The sequence below is a fragment of the Schistocerca piceifrons genome, chromosome 4 (assembly GCF_021461385.2).
Source record: "Schistocerca piceifrons isolate TAMUIC-IGC-003096 chromosome 4, iqSchPice1.1, whole genome shotgun sequence".
Taxonomy (NCBI): Eukaryota; Metazoa; Arthropoda; class Insecta; order Orthoptera; family Acrididae; genus Schistocerca; species Schistocerca piceifrons.
The window spans coordinates 435490142-435506836 of NC_060141.1; the positions used below are offsets into that span (position 1 = coordinate 435490142).

Sequence of the window (16695 nt, forward strand, 5' to 3'; positions counted from 1 at the left end):
TGCCCTACAATATTTCATTTCACATAGAGTATGTTTCTGACTCATTCTTTCTGAAATATCTTCAGTTCATACTTTATCTATGCATTCAATTCTTAAACATCCTTGGTTACATCACAGTTCAAATACTTTAATACTGTTCAGATTAGCAAAATAAATAGTAGGCAGGCTGTTGAGCTGACCTGAGAGTTAGTTACTGGAGACCATGATGCTGAGCATCCAAAAACCTATCATCCATCCATCCATCCATTATATGCATGTGGTTCCAAGACAGAAGTACCAGTGTTTCCAGTTTCCTCTCTTCCAGTTTTATTGTTATCAAGTTTTGCATCCCTGTGATACTGTGCTCCTGTCACATAATTCATTGTCAGGTTTTGAAACCAGCAAAGCTCATTCTTTTATTGAAGGAACTCTCTTCACAGGTAACAATGTTTCTGATAGTGTATTACGTTCAGCAAGACATTATGAACCTTAGCATTGGTGCATATTATTCTTCGTGCCTTTTTGTCACTGATGCTTTTCCAGAAACCTGGTAGTAACTCCTCTTTTGTACATCTAGCCACCATATGAAATAATCTGGTTTCTGAAGCTTCTGCTGATTGCATTAACTTCAACAGTATCTCACTGATTCATTCTGACTATTCAAACCTCTAAGCGACAAATTAAACTCTAATGCATTATTGGACTGTCAGTTTCTGCCTCATAAACCACTTTATACTCTTCCTCCTCCTACTAGAGGATGAAGTGATACCTTGGCTGGATCCTTAAAATGAAATAAAAACTTTTGTTAGTCAAAGAGGATGCAAATTCTGAAATAGTGTTAGAAATAACCTTGTATAAAGTCTTCAATAAGTAATATTGTAAGCTTGACAAATTTTAAATAAATAAATTGTAACCCTGACATGTCTCCTGTACATCAGATGTATATTCTGAAGTTATACGTGTTATGAGATGAATAAAACACATTCCACATTTCTCATCCATCTCCACCTCATCCTGTTCGTAGTTGCAGGACAGGACTTGCTAACTGTTCAAACTTTCAGTATAAAGCGTACATTTATTTGTGATTTTTTTTTGACATTTAACTATAGTTTGCCTTTTGCACCTCATATGCCAACATTTTTTAATTTCTTCAAATTGTATTCAGTTGTTGATTACATAGCAAAAATATCATTTCCTTTTTTTATATCATTTCTTCCACAAGTACTGTTTTTTTGCTTCTTTCCATTTTGTAATTATTTTATATCTAAGTAACCTATTCTGGCACCAGCTGGTTGTCCCACCCATTATCTTGCTTGTTTTTTGCTCATTAAAGTATGAAGTGAACTATCCATGGCACTTTCCACTCTACTTTGCTGTACCTGTTGTATTGTCTCCAGCCTTAACTGTTTTTGTATTGCTAATGAATCATCATCAGGGTAATCTGCTTATAAGGCTGGCTTCCAAACTTGTTTACTTAGGAGGCACTGACTCTGTTTCAGTCCTTACAAGAACTGTTTGGTCAATATGTGTGTATGTATATATTAAGTCTCTTAATACTGTCCACCTCTGTCAGTTTTTAAAACTTGCCACTGATTTGTATAAAGTTAGCTTTATTACATACTTCTGCAAATACTTTATTTCCAGAATGAAATTTGCATTCTGCAGCGGAGTGTCTGGTGATAGGAAATTTTCTGGCCGACTAAAACTGCGTGCCAGACATCGACTTGAAGTCGAGACCTTTGCCTTTTGTGGGCAAGTGCATGCAGTTTTAGTCTCTCAGGAAGTTTAAATGTATTTTTGGGTAGTTGACATGTGCAGATCCAGAGTACATTGACCTCTGATTTTTTATTTTATTTATTTATTTATTTATTTATTTTTTTTGTAAAGTAAGGTAATATTGAGGTTAGTTTGGATAGTGTGTTTCTTTTTGCATCCACCCAAACACACTCACCTCTCGCCCCCCCAATATATATCTCCCTCCCTCTTTTGTGTGTTTATGGGGGGGTGCAGGGGAAGAGGGTGGAAGAATGATGATAGAATTAGAGTAATGCCTTCCAGAAGTCTTCAGCTTTACTTTGAAAGCTTTGTAGTGATTGAAATAATACACAGCACATTTTGATGAGCGATCAACCACGCTAACATTAGAACTCGGTAATCATTGTGCGCGCGCGCCCACACACACACACACACACACACACACACACACACACACACACACACACACACGACCATGTATTATGAGGTCATAATTTGTTCTTAAAGTAATATTAAGACTAATAGAATGTTATGAAACAGCAGCCCACACCATCGCCAAACAACTTCACCGTTTAGTGGAAGTTGACAGGGCACTTCATAAGCTTTTGGTGTGCATGCTGTACAGAAAATTGGTTTGGAAACAAAGTGAAGATTATCTATAAGGTTATACTGCTTATCGATAGGGTAATGTTAAGCAGCCTCAGCACAATTTCTATCAACCACAGATGTTTGTGTGCAGCTTCAGTTTGACTAAGTTTACAGTGAAAGAGGGTTCAAGATTGTGTTGGAGCTTTTATTTTACATATTCCATTAGCTCTGTAGCTACTTCAGAAAGAACTCTTCACTGTTCAGTGATTACTGTGAAGTGAATTTTTTCACCGTTCATGTTTTGCATGCTGTCTTCAGCTTGGATGCTGTCACCTTGCATATGTTTAATACATTGATAGTCCTTGACACGTAGCTGCAATTAACTCTACTCAGACAAAATATCCTTAGTTAAAAACTAATAGGTCTTCCATTTTACTGCCCCTTCATCTGGATAGTAGCAGAGACAAATAGGATATTTACCACCGAGCATACTGCAGTGCAACCTACCTACTAAAATTTCTTCCCTTCACCACTCCCTGAAACTAAATAGAAATAATTATGTAAATAATCAAATAAGTTTCTATTTCCTATTTCCATTGTTTTTTACTCATTACATTCTCTGTGAATTAAGAAAGGACTTTAATATTTTGTAAATGCAGTTATAAGAAATTGATAGACGTGATATTCTGCAGTCTCTCTTTTCCTCTCAGTTCATTGTGTGTTAGCCCAAACTGCATTGTTAAAATTGACTCTCTTTGCACCAAGATATTTTATCATTTTGCTGAAAACAAAAACCATTTCATGAAATATCATACATGACCATTATCTACTTTGTGTATTTGTGTGCACAGAATCATTAAATAAAAAGAAATTGTATTTCATTCAACTATCACAATATTGTTAGATGTAAATACAGTTGCAATTTCTTGTGCCTTTCACAGTGTAGTGTTCTGTGATGTCTTCCACACACTACACTTCTCCCTCCTTTCACCCTCTAATCTTGATTCCTAATATTAAACAAAGGCAATAACAGGAGGTGATTTTTTGAGAGGGATAATTAGTTTTACATCAGGCTGAATTTTTTTGTAGGTACTGGTAATCTACTCTTGGGCCAAGTAGGTGGAGCAATTCTGAGAAGTGAAAGTTGAGGCGAGACTGACTGTTTTCATGAAGCAATTCATGTAGTTGATCATTGTTACACATTTTTGCCATAAAGTGGATAAGTACTTCAGAAGAGGAGGATAGATATTTTTGGCATATTTCAAGAAAATTTTCTATTTTTAAACCTGTCTGCTACCACTTAATAAGCAAAAATTTTTGATTTTGCTTTCATTTTTGGAGATCTTTTTCGGTAAAGATAAAGAAAATAATTTAATTCCCTAAATCTGTTTAAAAAATCTAAACATTGGAAATCTGTTTTTGAGAATGAGAATCAGCCATAAAAGTAAACTTTCCAGTAATGTTTTGAAGTAAATTATTTTAAGCAAATGAAAAATCCTTCTTTGTATATAGTCCTGAACCTTATGATTTCCTGAAACTTTTGCCCCACAAAAAATACTGCTGAAGCAGATGATTACAAAACCATTTTGTAAGTCATATATCTTCATATCATTTACACTAACAGAAAAGTGGAAATCAGAGGGTCACTAATAATGCACTCATTTGGGGAGGGAACTAAGTTGCATGGTGCACTCACTCGTTTATGAAGGTGCATTCATTAGATGTGATAAGATCTATGGGGTTTCTTGATGGAGTTCATAAGTTATTAATGTAATTGTGTGTTCTTTACTTTGCAACAAAAGTTTCAGCATGCTGTAATTGTGTTAAGACTATTTCAACATTTGTGAGTTATTATTTCTAACTGAATTAAGATGCCTGTGTTACTGATGTCACATAAGTTACTTGAAATTGCTATTGCATGTCTTAAAACTTAGTAAATTGTTTCAGAAGATTAAAAAAATCGCTGAATGAACGGAAGGAGAATGACTATTTAATGTAATCAAAATTAATACAAGATATACTTGTTAACATGACCAAAAACCAAAATGCCAAATTTGTCACCTAATTCCCTTACTAACATTATAAAAAGCATATGTCACATAGCATACAAGATGTAGCATTTAATTACAGTTATTAAAAACAAAGAGTAGGACATTGATATGTTTTCAGTTGTCATATTATTTCCAATTCATATGGTTCACTTTAACCAAAGATTATTTGCTGATAAATGAATTAATTGAACTCTGTTGAGTAGTAATACAAGTTTTCCCTCTTTCATATGTGAGAGTAATGCACTGAAAATCATTTGTAGATCACTTTTTTATTTGTTGTAATTCGTAACACCTCTTCTATGTACCATTAATTTGTAACTGTTTCCAAAACAGTTTAATAGTATATGGCAGCTTCAACAGCACATGGTGCGAAACACACATCAGCTCATGAAATTTCTCTGACATAGCAAGTGTAAAATGATAAAGAAATATTGCTACAGTTAATAAGAAACTGTTTGTGGGGCCTACAGAAATATGGTTACTGTTAATATGAAAATCTTTGTCAAGTTTACTAGTGTAATATTTATTTCCATTTCCCTTGTAACTGCGTCTGTAATTCTACAGAAGACAATATTTTTGGGAGCATAGGCTTACACATTTCAGTTTTAGTTCCTTACATTTTTCTGGCATATGTGATCAGCATTGAGATGTAGGATGAATATGGCATAGGTACACTACTAACTTCAGTTTTGTTTATATTGCATTAATGAAAAGCAGCAGGGACCTGACATAGCAACACCACTTACACAGTGTTTATTTTTTTACCGTTATTCCTTGTTACTGAGTGTGTAGAATTTTTGTAAATTTCAGTAGTCTCTCCGAACAAAAATAAGTTATCGATTATAGGAAAAATGTTGTTGGAATGAAATTTTTGAAATTTGTTTTTCTGTTGGAATTAACATTTTTTCTCTAGAAGCCTTATGTTTCTTGCAAGTTCAGGCAAGTTCCTCCTCTCCGACTAAATCAGATCTGTAAAAGTCCTTAGCAGAAAGTCAAGTAAAACTGCTCACAGCAACAAGAGCACAGCTCATTTCATGTATCTCCAGGGAAATATACATCAGGATGATTGGAAATCTGATAAAATTCTAGGATTCATAAGCTCAAAAAACAGTGCTGCCTGTTTTAAATTTTGATAGTGTGTTTTCAAAAAGGCTGTGTAGAACTAAATGTGAATTTTATTTAATTGTACTGGAGTATTGTAAATAGGTCATGGTGAGAAATATGTAAAAAGGACTTGCTGTTAAGAGGCCTCACATGACCAACATGCCATTGAGATGCACAGTTCCATCAGTGTGAAACAAAATCTTGTTGCTCGCGTAGACTAGGAGCTCTGTTTCACCTCATCTGTGTAGTCAAAACCTTTTGCATTATTTGAACAATTGCAAGTTGTATTGTCATTCAATTCAGATGGTGCTTTTCTCTTCCTGTTTTGCTTTCTACACAACTTTAAGAAATGCAAACACACACACTAATTTAGATTGTGTACCCCAACAGGATTCATATTTTGGCTATTGAGATAATATTAAATCTCAGTGGGGATCAGTAAATTTCCTTCTTTGTTAATGATGCCTCACTTAAGTAATTAGGAATATGTACTGAGAATATTAAGTAGGATATGGTGGGCTCTGTATGCTGCATATCGTGCAATTATCAAAGATAATATTTTCATACTCCAGCATTAGTTTATGCTATCACACATTGTACAAAGTGTTTTCTCCATTTATTTACAAATTATTTTGTTCAATCATTATACTAAATGTGTGGCTACCATGCTTGTTATTCATGCTCTGGAACATCGGTTGAAATACTTTGAATCATTAGCAAATACATGCAGTGGAACCATTTTTGAGATACAAGAAGTTGATTTTCCAGGAGCAATTGTTAGAAGAGGGCCACGTATTAATGAGTGAAGATAAAAGCTGAAAACCAGAAAAAATGTGCTTTATTCATTTTGAAAGTGGTGTATTGTGGATGTGTTTAACCACCTTGTGTGATGGAATTTAATTCTTGCATACACATCATACAAAATTTTCTGCTCAATTTTCTCTATTTACATGTAGTTTATTTTGTATTTGTATTAGAAATGTCTTTGTTGTGGTTGCTTTCATTAATCCATTTTGTCATTTAGTTTGAATACTGATTAAAGTTTTATGTCCTGTTTTACAAGTTGTCAGTATTTTGGAAGGTGCATCAACAACTCCAGAAAGACTGGCGTGAAAATAATAGTTAAGTTGGATGCACTAGTTATTTGTAACATACTATTCAACCACATCGTTGGCAGTTCCTGCTATCTTCAAGCAGTTTGTTCCATCATTACAATAAATGTAGTCTCATTAAACTGCTGCATGCAACAACAGGAATAAAAAAAATTAGGTACTATTACTCAGTAAACAGTACGCAATTAAGATATTTTGCACTTAGTATTTACTAACATATATGTACCCTTCCCAGAAGAAAAATGTGGAGCATCCCCTTCCAAATTATTTTGTATGCAGTGTATTTGATTACTGGGAATGAATGATTCCGTTTGCTTGCTAGAAATCTCTTAAACAAGAGAATTACTTTTAACTTACTTATCAACAGTTTCTTAGAACAAACAGTCTTCTATTTGAAAGATGATACGCCTAGAATATCTTTCTGCATCCACATTCCATTCAGTTATAAAGTATTATCTGATTTTTGAAGGTTCATTCATTCGGTGCAAAATATTGCATAACATTCTGTTATACATTATTGGAATGTGCTTTCTGTAAGCCTATAAAAACTGCAGCATTCACCTGAAATTGCTGGTCTAGCTGTCATTAATTAGACTGATTTATATTTCATTTGAATTTAATACACAGCATCCTTATTATCTATGAGGGACTGCATGAGAGTGATTGGGCATTATCAGCAATTCAAAAAAAAAAAAATAAGTATGTCATTCTCCTTCTCAAAATTTAATTTTAATTATCTACTGACACAAGTAGACAGAATTATTGTAACAGGAAATTGGGGGGGTGACAGTCTGCAGAAGCAGGTGAGCGTGATGAGCACAAACCTGAGCAACAAGCTGGATGAGCTGCAGGCGAGAGGAGACCGACAATTTGAAACGTCTGTAGCACTGTGCGAGATCCGGACCCAGCTACAAGAGCTCACAAAATCAGTCGAGTCGTGCCAGAGTGAAGTGAGTGAGGTGAAGCGTGATATGGTGGCCATCAAGCACGAGCTGGATACTGTCCAGCAAGTGAAAGAAGAGATTGAAGAACTGCGTGAATTTGTTGATCGACTGGGCGAGCAGAGTCATCGTCGTAAGCTTCGCCTTCTAGAACAGGTAGGTCACAAACACTGTACTTCATCTTTTCTGTTTATAGTTCTGTTTTCTTTTTACACATTGCAGGGTGACTGTTAGTTTTATAACTATGCACTGCCTAAATTTTGGTAACTTTTATGCTGCTATTTGTTTTTGTGGATTTAAAATATGATGACGATGGTGATGGACATGACAGCTTAGTTTACAATTCTACTCATCTGATGCTTGTGTAACGTTCTGTTTCATTTCAACTTATTACCAGGCTAGTTTAGCAAGGTGATATTATTATATTTTCCTGATACCCTTCGCACACATACTTTGCGGATCACTATATTCATCATCATAAGCAGTACATGGAGATTCAAAAAGCTCACTGGAAAAAAAAGTTGACAATCCATTTTGTGGAAATTATTGTAACTAGTGTTCTAGTGATGCTGTGATAGGCAGTCTTACATAGGTTTACTGCAGGACTTAAACACTTCTGGCTGAGCTAGGTATTGAGCACATACTAGATCATGTGCCTACACTTGAAGGTTATGACTAGATCAGTCATTAAAGTATATTGTGCAGAGAAGCACATTAATTCATCTATGCATCATCAACAAATATCAGTATAATAATCGAAAGTACTGCACAATCTATCTTTGATTTTTTTTCTTTCTTTTTTTGATTATTCATGGTAGAAATTCTTTCAGTTGTTGCATAATTTATTGACCTTGTATATTTCCTAGTGGTTTTATAGAAGTAGAACTCCTTGCTTTTAAAGTTTTCTTTACAACAATTGATTCAGTAGTGACTAAGCATTAGAAGGAAACTTGTTAAATAAAGTATTTGCACAATTCTTAAGTTTGAAGAAACTCACTACACAGACAGTATTTTCTCCTAGGTAATCACACAAAGCAATTCCACTGTTCTACACTAGACATAACTTGAGGCAGTTTTCATAATCTGGATGTCAGTACCATCCATTGTATTCCTGTTAAGCAAAGTTGCCATTATCAGTTCCTAGAAAAGCCTACATTTTCATATTACAAGTGTCGTAATTGATTGGACTGCCCACAAGTAGGTTAGAGAGCTTGAAATTAACCACAAGGTTTTTCCACTATTGTATGCCCCATAATAATGCTAAAACTTACAAATCTCGCATCAGGAATTTAAGCCTGCTGCTGCACCTGAAATACTATTTAAAGTAGGCATGAACGAACCATTTTCCTGATGAACACCACACAGGCCTATTAACACATTTAGTAGAAATTACAGTGAAATACAGGAAATCATATTTAACAAGATACACAAACACTGACTAAGTATAGAAAAGTTTTAAACTGTAGTTTCAAGTGCTTACTTTTATATGTGAACCTAACTAATATGTTTGCCTTACCAACAGGTGGTAGTCATTGTACTACATTGAGCACCACATTGTACCACTTTGCAGTAATACACTACATGCTTATTTGATAACATCTCTTAAACATATACTGACCAAACAGGCTCAAAAATGGTACTACTTACTCAGCAATATAGTGGAAATTCGAAACAGTTGAAGTCAAAACTAATGTAGTTCTGTAACAGGTTTGAAAATCCTCTGCAGGATATCCCAATCTGCAGCATATCACATTTTGTGTAACATTTACTCCCAAAACATTACATCAAATGGACCTCTCTGTTCTTCATGAAGAAATTAAGGACTTCAGAGAAGTATTGTGATAAAATTATTTGGGGCATATGAGGAGGGAAAAATGTTACTACTCATGGAGCATTGAATTATGCAAATGTAGTAGTTAATATTTACAATTCATCGCTTTTTGAAGTGCTATTAAGAGAAAGAAGTATATATTTTATTCAATTACAAATGATTCCTTCAAAATGAAAGAGTTTGTGTCTCATTTAAATTTGTGTGATTAGTGGAAATGTGGTTTTTCATCATGTTGTTTTCTTGATTGTTGCTATCATCTCTTGCTCTGAAAAACTGTATAGGCACTGACAAAGGACTACCTAGTCAATGTAGCAATGGCCACCACAGAAATGTCCCCTACTGCACACACTGCTGCCTGTTGTAGTGAATCTCTCTTCTCCTACAGCCAACCCAGCATGTTTCAGCCACTAATCTACATCCCCCAGTCCATTTTTTCAATGACTCAGTGCACCTCTTCAATCAGAGCAGTTTGCGACATGAAATCCACCACCTTACTCCTTTCCTCCAATGTGGTCAACCACATTCAGACCATCTTGTTTTGCAGCTACTAATTATTCCCTTCAGTAATAATTTCTCTTCTAATGTTTTACTCTCTATTTTTGAATCTCTTTGTCTTTGAAATTATTTCTGTAACAATATCATGTTCTTTCTTCACTGCTAATGAGAACATGGTGGTTTGAGATACTCTGTGTGCATAGGAAAAGCTTCTAAGAACCTATTAGCTCAAGATTAACATGAAGAAAGGAATTCTCGTGGATCCCATTTTTCAAGTTATTATGTTTTTTGATTAATAACTTTGGTAAATATTCATTATATTAGACTTACATGCAGTGTTCTGCTATGACAGGTCACCCTGTAATTTGATTTTGTCATGACTAATGTAAGAACATTTAAAACAGATATTGAAACTTCCTGGCAGATTAAAACTGTGTGCCGGAATGGAACTCGAACCTGGGAACTTTGCTTTTTGCAGGAAACTGTTGTACCAACTGAGTTATCAAAGCACAACCCATGACCTGCCCTCACAGCTTTACTTCCACCAGTACCTTATCTCTTATCCTCCAAAATACACAGAAATTCTCATGCAAACCTTGCAGTACTAGCACTCTTGTAAGAAAGGATATTGGAGAAATGTGGTTTAGCCAAAGCCTAGGTATAGTTTCTGTATTTGAGCCTTGAAGAAGCTGGTAAACCTTTCTGACATAATAAATTGTATCTTGAATGTAGATTCTACTTTTGCAAAAAGCACAGTGCGAAATGAGTCATCTAAGTATTTCTCATACTCTGGTCTAGCAGTTTAATGAGCCATTACCTCATGTATCCAATACTATACTACATTTCTCAAAATGTTCTCCCACTAATTACAGACCAGCATATGGAGGACAATGGATGTGAAGAAAAAGTCACTAGATGTATGCTACCTAAATCTTGCCAAAAATGCTAAAAATCTATATTTAAATTTGAGTCTTCGTCACATTTTTAATCTGTTAGGAAGGTTCGTTCTTGCACCAACTGCAAAGTTGAAGTGTCTGAAAAGCTGATAATGTTTACATATTAATTTTATGTTATGTGGATCTTATATGTTTGTGTATATATTGAATGAAATGAGGTAGCTTGATGATAATTTAAACAGAATTAATATATATGTATAAATATTTCTGATCATTTAATTGTAGACTAATATTGAATCATAGAAGTACTCCTGACAGAAACTGCATGTATCTCATCTTGAGACATATTGCATCAGATCAGTTACAGTAAGAAGTGACATGAAATCTAAGAATTAAATACTTTCATTTAGCTGTCTTTGTGTTTCTGTGTTTTCAATCAGTTTTTTAAGTTGAGGCAGATGTGTTTTTCACAACTATTTAACATTTGCACTTTTGTAATACTCTAAAGCAACTGGATAGGTAATAAAGCTAGCCTAAATTCATTTTGTAATCTAGTTTCAGCCAGATGAGCTGCAATGTTTCAGGAGTAACGGATGTGTTTATGTGAGTGGCTCATGCATAATTTTTCCACTGTACAACTTCACTGAGTACACTGTATAATTGTATATTGTTATGTTCTGTGTACCATAACATGAGCTTTGTCACTTCACTGCACTTGCTTAAGTCCCGCAACTGACATCATTTTTGGGACTTGGAAGCATAACTGTATTCATTCACTGTTATCTCATTCCATTCAATAAATATGCAGATATGAAACTTTGTGATAACTGCTCACCTTTGTCTAAGTTTCTCATTTGATTCTTTTCCCATTGTTTGCAATAGATTAGAAAACAATATTTTTATTCAAAATTCATTTTAGTGTAAAGTCTTCAGATAAGCAAACATGTCTGTCACAGAAAAATGGATGATTAATTATCATCCATAATTTGCCGAAACAGAAGACATCTCTGTTCCCGGATAGTTTAAGGGCATCAGTAAATCCATGTAGTAGGCTATACATCTATGTATAGACATAAATTAAAAAAGCAAAATTTGTATTCAGCATTAACATTACATACAGTGAATTTGGGAGTAACAAACTTCATCTTGAATAAGATGTGCATGTAGTGTAATGTTGAATTAAAAGTTTGATTTAAAGTTTGAATCAGCTGAATTTATAAAGAATGCAGAATGAACTATTGGTTGATTGGCTTGTGGAATGAAAAGTTTTATGTTGTAACTGGCAGTATTATTATTATTATTATTATTGACTGTTACTTATTTTTCAGAATGGCAACATGATTTTTGAGAAACCAAAATATTGAAAATACTTGATTTTACTACATTACAATAATGCATCAGTTCTTTTATGTTCCCTTATATCTTCAAATATTAGTAAACTAGTACTGTTTTTTCTTTTCTATTTAGTTTCTTTTTAATCAGTAAATCACAGTGTCAAGTAAAATGGAAAAATTACTTTTACTCTCAGCAATAGATCTTATAAGAATTGTGAACACATCTTTTTTCTTAAGGCTGAATTTACTCCAGTAGATGAAGTATCACTTAAGCAGTGTACGAGATGCATAGAAGATATATCTTCCTGTATTTCTTTAATGAATAAGAATTTATGCAACTTTAAACAGGCCACTATCTGATGTCAATAATCTGGCAAAGTCCAAACCTCTTAAAGCCAGCATTGGAGTTGAGCAGAATTTAAATTTCTGAGTCCAGATATTCTTGTACGATATAAGAGGAATGGCTAATGACGTATTCTTTCACTTAACTTATCTTTGTACTGCTGACATCTCAATTTGTTATCCAGCTGGATGCCTGGGAACTGTACATATGAAGTCATCCTCTGTGTTCCCACTGAACTGTTCGTGTGGTACTTGATAGTCAGTTTTATTTTTCTAGACTTGCGTCTTTGTAAGATTAAGGGTTAAGCTGTTTTCTGTGAGCTAGTTCCAATCCTGTTCAATTATTCTTGTGGCAGTATCTGGTATGGATATGTTTTGGCCCTTAGTATACTAGTGTCATTAAATATTCTAGGTAAATCATTTATGTAGGCAAAAAACAGGAGCAGGTTAAGCACAAAGTCATATGAGACACCACATTCAATGTTTCAGCACTGTGAAGTTAGTCTTATTTCCGTTCCCTCATTTCATAATGTGACCATCTGTTTCTAGAACAAGACTCTCTTCATGTGAGGGAAATGCCTTTAATACCATACTATTTTAGTTTCTCCAGCAGAATTTTATGATTTGCACAAACAAAGACCTGGGAAAGGTCACAGAAAATGCCATAATGATAATTTTCTTCTTTTGTTCTACCAGAAGTGAATTCGTGAGAACATTATTGCTCTTTCAGTAGAAAAGCCTCAATATAAAGCCAAAGTAAGACAATTGTTAAAAGATGATTCAAAGCTACCTTTCCAAAAAAATTCAGAACACAGGAAGGAGGGAAGACCTCTATAATTAGAGGCAACTTCTTGTGAACTTTCCAATAGTTTAACAAAACTGTTGCTGGCAGTGACTTTGTTAATGAGTCCAATGGATCTGTATTTAAATATTTATTTTTTATCTGTGTTTCTTTCTGGTACTTTCAAGAATTCCAGTCATTTGAATTTATCATAATCTGTATGACTCAGTCATTGGGAGGATGAATATCAAGTTCACCCATTTCATTTTTATAATGTGGTGAAGAATTTGACAGTAGTATATGTAATGGTATTTTGTATTGGTGAGAGTTAGTCTTCTGCATTAAATAAAGCTCTCTCTTCTTCCTGGTACAGGCTGCTTTTATCTTAAGCCTTTTTAATGCCATTTCACTACCGTGCTGAAATAGATCATTTTTTTCTGATCTCTCACATATTGGTTGAAAGACAGTCTGATTTAGATAAATTGTCAATCATTGTTTTGCTAAGTCCTATTCTTGTTGGAAATACTGCTGTGAGCAACAAACCAAAGATAGGCATTTAAATGCCCTGGGTTAATACTGCCCAGAATTAAATCAATATTGAACTCTCCAGGTACAACTGCTTCCCAATCTTATGGACAACCTCTGAAATTTCTTAAGGAAGTTTAAAACATTTTCTGTTGGGGCTGTACACATTAGAACCCATATGCAGTTCTTGTATGGAAATGTGGCCTAGGACTTTTAAGTTTTTGTTTATATAGTTGGTCTCCCTTTCCTTATTTACATATGCAGTAATTAATAATTTGGTAGTAACTTGGAACCATCTAAGTGCATGTGTTCAATTACTGTGACTTCCAAATGATATGTTCAGCATAGAACATTTGTAAAAAATATCTTTAGATCTTTCAGTTTCTTGTAATGATATGAGAAGCTGATCTTTCTCATTTGAAAAGCTTCTTGTATTTTCTTGAAAAAGCTCAATTTATGATGATTGTTGCCCTTTGTGTTGTCTAAGGTGCTGTTTCTTGTTTCTCCATTTATTCCCAAAATTGTGTGTCTATATATACTAGCTGCACTGTCTTGAATAACTTTACCTTAAAGACCCAATGGAAATAGTAGGGTTTGGAGAAAAATCTTCTGGTTATACTGAATGCTTGTGTAGATTAGCCATACAAGCAACTTCTTACAGGGAACATTTAGATGTAGACTATGCCACGTATGGTGCACCTATGTGAGGGACAATGCATCAGTCACATCCATGTGCGATTTCATCACTGTACTGACTCACTGCTGAAGCTCTGTACTTACACAATCTGTTTACTAGAGGACTGTTCCCAGCAGTGTGCCTGATGTCCTCCCTAGTAGTATAGTTCAGGTTACAGTTCAGACTGTTTCCAGCATCTGCCAGTAATAACTACATAATCTTAGTTAACAATTCTTTTCTTCTGTGTAAATCTTGTAAGTGATATGAGTATTCAAATGATAAATTTCCAAAGCATTTTTATTTGATGATAAACTGAAACTGTTAAGGGAATCTTACTTGTTCCTCCTCATTTTCACTCCTGCAATTCATTTGCACTATTAAGCTGAGAGAGAGAGAGAGAGAGAGAGAGAGAGAGAGAGAGAGAGTAGCTGATGGATGAATTTGTGGCATTACAGCATAATTTTACCACACAGCTGACAAGGATAGTAAACAGGGGAGATGTCATTACCAGGGCATAAAGTCTTTGCGAATTTCATTCTGTGTATTCAGTTAAATAGTATGTGTGCCTTGCAGACAGGTGCATGGAAAATATATGCGGATTTCACCATCTGAGAGAGGATGTGTTGTTGGGCTCAAAGAAGCCTGTTGGAGTAATTAGTGAATTGCTCGACATTTAGTAGGACCAATGCTACTGTTCAACAGTGTTGTCAGGAATAGGTGAACCGTGGCTGAACACAATGTCAAAAAGGAAACGATTGACATAGAGAGACAGCAGAACGTGAGGATCGGCCAGTCATCAGAGGGGCACTCAGAGCCCCAGATTCATCATAATCATCATCAATCCAACATGCAGTTGGTGCAGCAGTGACCGCAAGTACCATTAATAAGTGGCTCACAGATAGGGGGTGGAGCTCTTGGTGCCCCTTACATCACCTACTATTGGCCTCTGTACACCAACAAGCCTGTTTGCATTGGTGTTGGTCACATTTGGTTTGGAATCTCATTGTCTGGAGTAGAACTGTCTTCAGTGATGAGTCCTGCTTCAAACTGAGTCCCAATGACCAGCGAAGACTTGTCTAGACACACCCCAGGCAGCATTGGGCTACAAACACGACTGTCGCCTACTATATGGCCCGACAAGCAAGAGTGATGATCTGGGGTGAAATTTCGTTTCATAACATGACCCATTTGGTTGTCATCTGCAGCATCCTTACAGCACAGTAGTATGCCAAAGATTGTCTACACACTATTTTGTTGTCCTTCATAGCAAGCCATCCTGGGCTTACATTTCTGCAAGATAATTCCCAACTCCACACAGTGAGAGTTTCTGCTGCTTGTCTTCTTGCTTGCCAAACCATACATTGATCAGCAAAGTTGCTGAATCTCTTCCTACCTGAGAATGTGTGGAACATTATGGGCAGGGCCCTCGAATATGTTCGGGATTTGATGATCTAACATGCCATTTGGACAGAATTTGGCTCAGTATTCCTCTGGAGGGTATCCAACAGCTTTATCAATTAGTGCCAATCAGAATAACTGCTTGCATATGAGCCAGTGGTTTACCAGGCCTTTATTGACTTTCTCAATTTCTGAAGCTTTTTCTTCTTAAATAATTCGTCCAGTTTTTCTGAAATTGCAATCATTTGTTTGTCTGTACAGGTATATCACATCCATTGATTTCTCTACCACTTGGATAATTCCTTTGTGATGTGCTGTTCTCTCTCCACCCCCTCCCCCCCCCCCCCCATGCACACATTCATGTGTATTTATATTTACTTTCCCCCTACTATTTAAACAATGTGTTCTACAAAAAATACAGGTACATTGCAAATAGTTTTTTTATGAATGTATGTTATCCTTTTCCCCCTAAAACAGCTGCAGTCTTTACTTTAGAAGCAATGAAATAAAATTTTGAAGGAATTTTGCTATTGATGCAAACCTTTGAACAAAAGCTATAAGCAGGAAAACGGTCAGCTTTCATGTTGCAAGAAGACTGATAAAATTTTATACCCAGAATAATGTAAATATGTACTTCTGCTTTTAATTTCTGTTGTGCATAAGTCTGAGTGCATATATGTTCATAGTATGATATTTTTGGTTGTCGTCCTCTAAGTTTATTATATTTTTTGCACCCCTACACAGATTTTGCATGATTATTATTTTATTTTTCAGTTATCCTGCATTAATCTGCATGTGCTTGCTTGCTTTCTTGCTTGAATATTTCAATGTGGCTCCAGAAGCATGTCATGTTGGACCAAGGCACTGAATGAAATTGCTGCAAGATG

General features: G+C 35.1%; 1 protein-coding gene across 7 annotated transcripts in view; it reads left to right on the forward strand.

Moving 5' to 3' along the window:
- LOC124794748 (glucose transporter type 1) overlaps positions 1-16695 on the forward strand; it is a 502711-nt gene that overhangs the window by 229664 nt on the left and 256352 nt on the right. For 6 of the 7 annotated variants that reach the window (XR_007016606.1, XM_047258356.1, XM_047258358.1 and 3 more), the window contains one exon: positions 7380-7686. The exons of the other annotated variant lie outside the window; for it this stretch is intronic. Coding sequence is in view for 5 of the 6 variants with exons in the window: in XM_047258356.1 (XP_047114312.1) it covers positions 7380-7686 (307 nt within the window). In the remaining variant the exon portion in view is untranslated. The remainder of the gene's footprint in view (positions 1-7379; positions 7687-16695) is intronic. 7 annotated transcript variants of the gene reach the window in all.